Here is a 6,070-nt window from a genome sequence, read left to right as displayed (position 1 = left end):
AAAATATTGACGCAACATCATTGTCCCCGTGACATTTGGTGTAATATGTGACTTCGAGTGTTTCACTTGATTGTCTAGAAATGTCCAAATTGAATCTGAGGTTTCGGCTTCCACAGAAGAAGTAGACGTATCGGCGGAAGCGCTTGGTTCTTCTTCACTTTGCACCGATACAATAGAAACTAACTCTTCATGAACCAATGTTTGTGCATTATTGGCATTTCCCGAGACACCAAATGCTAATTTTTTAAAGCGGGGATCTAATAGGGTAGCTTTGGCCACAATTTTGTTACATTCAAGATTTCCGAGTCTCCTAGATATAGAATCGAGTAAATGCGTTTTTAACTGAATTGCCACATCTACGGTCACTACTTTATTTTTTAAAGAAACTTGTAGGCCCCTAATTAAAGGAGGTACCATGGAGAAGGTACGATATTTCTAGCCCGATAAAACCGTAGTTATATCTTCAATAGGTTTTAACAACAATATACATTCAGATATTATTTGCCACTCTGCAGTGTCCAAAAATTCAGGTGCTTGAGGTATAGATGTTATGGCAGCTGAGAGCGGCGCTTATATTTTTAAAAGTCTCTCCATCATTATCAGACATGAGTTCCATCGTGTTCTTACATCCTGTTTGACCTTAAGAATGGGAAGATTCATTTGAATTTGCATTTCCTTGAGAATTTGAGATGCAGCAACACTATGTTTGAAGTGTCCAACTAGAGACCGGCATTTTTTAATAACTGTATTTAACAAGGGAATATTGTCTAAACTTTCATTTACAGTTAGATTTAAAGTATGGGCGATACACGGGTGATGGTGTACGTTCATCTGTCGTATAGCATTTTTGATATTTGCCCCATTATCAGATACGACTGTGACGATTTTATTGTTGATATTCCATTCTTGAAAAATAGAATTAAGGGCTCTCGCAATGTTTTCTCCTGTGTGATGAACGTCTTCCAGTTCTTTGGTGGCTATGTTTCGCGAAAACATCTGGTCATTATAAATAAAATGAATTGTCACAGAAATGTAAGCTTTATTACTATCTGACGTCCAGATATCTGTTGTTGCTGCAACATTTGCCACATCTGTCAGCATGGTCTTAACTTTGCGGCTTTCCTCTTGGTAGAAGTTTTCAAGCCATACTGATGTTAAAAGTTTTCTACTTGGCAGTTGATAATGTGGATTCAGGTTGTTTGAATAATTAATGAAACCCTTATTTTCTACAATGGACAATGGTTGATAATCTATTACAATCATTTGCAAAAGAGCTTTGTCAAGTTTATCTTTCATTTCCGGTGTTAGTCCATCGCCTCTAGTAGAACCAAATAACTTGAGTTGGCGAGAACCTTTCGATTTCGATAGAGGCTTTTCTTGGTTATTCGCTGTAATGTTAGTGGGAAGAATACATGAATTATGGGACGAAGACTCAATTTCTTGACTAGAACGTGCAACTGATGTTACCACATTTTCATCGGCATCTTCTTTGGGTTCACGTTGCGGAAATAGGGACGCCGGGTGTTTTCTTTTTAAATGTTCCCTTAAATTTGAAGTATTGCCGGAATATTTAAATTCATTTTTGCAAATATTGCAAGTTACTTTCTTTTCTTCAGTCTTTTTAAAATGCTCCCACACTGTAGACGACGTTTTTGGTCCACGCTTCATAATTTCGATATAAAGTTTTAATATAATCATTAATACTCAAGAATATATGTACAATAATACTCAAGAATATATATTTATGATTGTCAATTGTTTTTATCTGATACTGTATGTAAGTTTTTTTTAATGTTTAAATATATTATATTTTATTTCAATGTTTAAATATATAAGTTTTTATATTATAAGTTTTTTTATTTCAATGTTTAATTTATAAGTTTTATCAAAAATGAAAAACGAAACTCATCAAGATTCGCATGTGAATCCCCCGGCTCACGTCTCACGTCACCACTAACTAGACTGACCTTATACAGTGTTATTTTTTATTTTAAGATGAAAACAATGATTATGGTTGTGATGTGATTGCCAATTTTTGTATCTATATCGACCATTAAAAAACAATCTTCAAAAGACATTTTTAATTGAGTAATAATTTATGAGGAGAGTTACCCTGTAACCTCAAGTGTAATAATTTTCATTTATCTAGCCTGGACCAGAGATATGCAGGTGCTTATCCCTTCTATATCTCTGGCTGGACGTAAGCAATAGTAAGCATAAAACACGTAATCTCTAAATGCCGAATATTACAAACTACAATATTATTTGATTTGTTATTTGGTAGGTACATCAAAATTTTAAAATTTTCTATACAGAAAAAGAGGAACACTTATGACATTCTCTAACGAAAAAAGTGCGGATCGTCCATAAATAACACCAAAAACGAAACCCCCCAAAAAATGTCGAAACCAAAGCAATCAAAATCAAAACTCGGTCTCGGTTACGGCGAATGCTTTTAGCATTGTGATCTCTTCTCAACCTTTAACACAGAACAAAATATAATAGGGGAAAGTGGGGTAAGTTGGCGATGTTAAGCAAAATATAGATTTTTTTATTTAAATTTTCAAGTTACGAGAGTGTTGTATTCTATTTTGATTAACACACACATTTTACTATAAAAAACACATATATTTAAAAATAAACAAATTATTTTAAACTGAACAAAACATGTTTTTTAATATACTGCAAATCTGTCATCTTACCCCCACTAAAGGGTAAGATGACTAACATAATGGGGTAAGTTGACTAACATAATGGATTTAGCAGTAATCACAAACGAACTCACTTACACCATTGTAGTTGCTGCAAGCTTCGTGCCACCAATACTGGCAATTGCTGCAACTAATCCAGTCCTCCACTGGGGGATCCTGGTATAATTCATCACAACCAGGGCAGAAAATAGATTCTTTAGTTTTCTTGGGAGGGGTCAGTGGCATTACTTTCTCTTTTTTGGAAGCAATTGTTGATTCTTTTAGCTTCTTAGGGATTTTTTGACTTTTTTTTTCTATAATTTTTCGTTTCTTTTCTTCTCTTTGTCTTATCTGATATTCCTTATCCTCCAACTGTTCTTTAATGGGTGTACTGGTTATTACACTAGCTGTCAACTTCTTCCTTTTACAATTTCCCCCCCTTTCGGCTTTTGGAAAAGGTCGAATTTTTTGAAGTGTCACTTCATTCAGTTTATTATCGGTTTGACTCGTTCCAGGAATTGGCTCATTTTCTTTATTTTCCGCCCTAAACAGATTTCTTTTTACTTGCGTTACTTTTTCGAAATGACGAGGTGTGCTTGAAACTATTTCACTTGTTGGGGAATTTGAAGTCATATTTATTGTTGATTTTTTCTCAATATCCTTTTGGGGTTTCACAAAATTTATTAGAGGAATATCATCATCAGATTCATTATCGGAATTTTGATAAACGGGTGGTTGATGCGGTGCCCTTTCAGTTGTTTCAGCCATTACAAAATCGTCGTCGCCAAATACAAAAGGGTCAAAAGGTTGAAGACCGCATTTTTTAAAGCCGTTCACAGCATTTGATACCGTTGCGGCCCTATTATATGCTTTTCCAAATAGCTGACAAATATGTTTGTCCCCAATTAGCTGCCCAGGGTGATTTACGAGATGATTGTCGCATTCTCGGCTAAAAAACGACTTCAGCGGGCCAAAAAATGATACATCAAGCGGTTGTAACCTGTGTGTTGTATGTGGTGGGAATCCAATCATGATTATCCCCTTTTGCCTACAATAGTTGATTGCAGGTAAAGATATGTGAGAAGAGTGATTGTCTACCATAAGAAGAACAGGGGTTTCCGGCGATGAATGAGCATATTTGGAAAAATGGTGTAAGTATTTAACAAAAATTTCAGTGCACATCCATCCATTTTTTTGTGCAGTGCCATCCGAACCTATTGGAGCACCATAGAGTAATTCTTCCTTCATACGAATGCGACCAAATATAAAATAAGGAGGGACATAGTTGCCAACTGCATTAACTGCGCACACAACAGTAGTATTTTTGCCTCGTTCGGCCGAAACAGCTTTAGCTACTCTTCTAGTCCCGACTGGACTTAAAACTTTTGGTAGTTTGCACGGAACAGACGACAGGCCACTTTCGTCGGCGTTGTAGATTCTGTCGGGACTAAATTTGTATTTTTCCAGAACTTCGCGTAGAATGTCAAAGAACTTTTGGACAGCGGGCTTGTTAAAAGACATTAAACGCGCAACTGAAGTGGCCTCAGCAGTTCTTAGACTTATTTTATTATCTTTAATGAAATTAGATAACCAATCCTTTCCTGCTAGTTTCCGTTCCTTGTTAAAACGATGTGTTATTCCTTGTTCTTCAGCAAAGTCATAGGCTAACTTCCTTAGTTGTATGGCTGTCAATCCAAAACCTCTTTTGTCGATCAAGGTAATATAATTTACTAGTGCCTGGCTCTGGTTTAAATTAAACGTAGTAGAATATCTCCCTCCATGCATCGGTAGTTGCAGATCATTTTTCATTTTTTTCACATACCTGCGCAGAGTCGGTTCTGGGATGTCGTATAGAGAAGCCACACCATTGCAAGATTTTCCATCTAATACTTCATGCACAGCCGCAATCATAGCATTTTCATCCCACGCACGTCTGTTTGTCTTTCTTTGGTATATTCGAGGCATCTAAAAAGAGCACAACATTTTACGAAATACTTATTTCTCCATTCGGAGCTGTAATAAATTAAATAATGGGGTAAAATGACGATCAGTAGGGTAAGATGACGAACTCGTCAACTTACCCGGGCCATCTTGCCCCTAGAGGTTATGTTTAATGTTCCATGAGAAAATATTTAATAAATAGCTTTGTTTATGCAAACTTTTTTAGCATAACATGCATATATACCTAGTTTTTTATATGTAATATTTTATTTCGGTCTTACCTTAATTTGGAACACTGTAAACCTTAAAAACACTGTACGAAATGTTTACCGACACACGTGAAATCCACAAATCAGTTCTAACAGAAAAGCACGCCGTCCAAGCCTTTCCAAACTATTTGAGTTACTTCAGGGTACACTAACGAGATGGCGCTTCCTATGCGAATGGAAATATATTACGTTATAATGATTTTATCGACATTCGTCATTTTACCCGCTTCGTCAACTTACCCCACTTTCCCCTACCTATCTATTCTTATCAACTTAATATCGCTACCGGTATTTTTCAAAATTAATAAGAAAGTATAAATAAAACAAAATCCCGATTTTCAATATTTCATTGTTACCGCCAACAATATGCGCAGACGCGAGCAAAAGACAAATAAAAATAACTAATTCTACTAATAGTACTAATTCTGTGTTTTCTTTCTTCTTTGTCACTCTTATTAGTCTTATTAAACTTAATAGAGAATGCTATATTACTATATTACTAATTACTATATTAGTATATTCAATATTCTAACTTCTAACCTCAAATTTGGTCAAAAAATAAATAATTTTATTGAAGTGATCTCAAACATTTAGCCGACGATCCGTACTTAGAGCGTTAAAACATTAATTGTAGAACATATTAATATCAAATTTACATCAATAACTTCAAGATTGGCTATATACCTAAAAGGTACCATCACCTATAATTCTACTAAATAATTCGAATTATTAATTCGATTGTGAAATATGAATTATTACTAATTATTCGATGGTGAAAATAATTCGATTATTCCCATCACTACTATTTTGTGTTGTGTCACTTTGTTCTACAGCTGGAATATATCATGCATGTAACAATTTGTATTTTTTGTGTTTCAGGTGGTTATAGATATATTAGAGGAGAGAGGTGGTTATATATTATATTAGAGCATAACTCCAATCCAAATGAGGAGCAGACTTACTAAATGCATTTTGTCTATTTAGAAACGACGTATTGAATACATTTTATCCCAATCGAATTAGATGGCGAAAATACCTTAAACTTTCTATGGGCTGTATGTCCATTCGCCGTTGACAAACAAACAGAAGTATATCCTTGTATGCTGTGGACATACTGCTGTTTGTTTGTCATATTGCCAAATGAAGAGTTTTTTTACTATAACTTCTCTA

General features: G+C 34.9%; 2 protein-coding genes across 2 annotated transcripts; both read right to left on the bottom strand.

Moving 5' to 3' along the window:
• Positions 1 to 570: 570 nt before the first annotated feature.
• LOC115878904 (zinc finger BED domain-containing protein 1-like) lies at positions 571 to 1,710 on the bottom strand. Its single transcript, XM_030895514.1, has one exon. It carries the CDS (start codon positions 1,696 to 1,698, stop codon positions 571 to 573), a length of 1,128 nt encoding a protein of 375 aa, XP_030751374.1. The 5' UTR covers positions 1,699 to 1,710.
• A 798-nt stretch (positions 1,711 to 2,508) lies between these two features.
• LOC115878855 lies at positions 2,509 to 4,945 on the bottom strand. Its single transcript, XM_030895473.1, has 2 exons — positions 4,913 to 4,945; positions 2,509 to 4,655 (listed from the first exon to the last, which is right to left on the bottom strand). Exon 2 carries the CDS (start codon positions 4,653 to 4,655, stop codon positions 2,760 to 2,762), a length of 1,896 nt encoding a protein of 631 aa, XP_030751333.1. The 5' UTR covers positions 4,913 to 4,945; the 3' UTR covers positions 2,509 to 2,759.
• Between the last annotated feature and the right edge of the window lie 1,125 nt (positions 4,946 to 6,070).

Source organism: Sitophilus oryzae, unplaced genomic scaffold, assembly GCF_002938485.1.
Source record: "Sitophilus oryzae breed Bouriz unplaced genomic scaffold, Soryzae_2.0 scaffold_1536_pilon_pilon, whole genome shotgun sequence".
Lineage (NCBI taxonomy): Eukaryota > Metazoa > Arthropoda > Insecta > Coleoptera > Curculionidae > Sitophilus > Sitophilus oryzae.
Note: the sequence above shows the minus strand (reverse complement) of the source record. Positions and strands in the feature narration are given on the sequence as shown.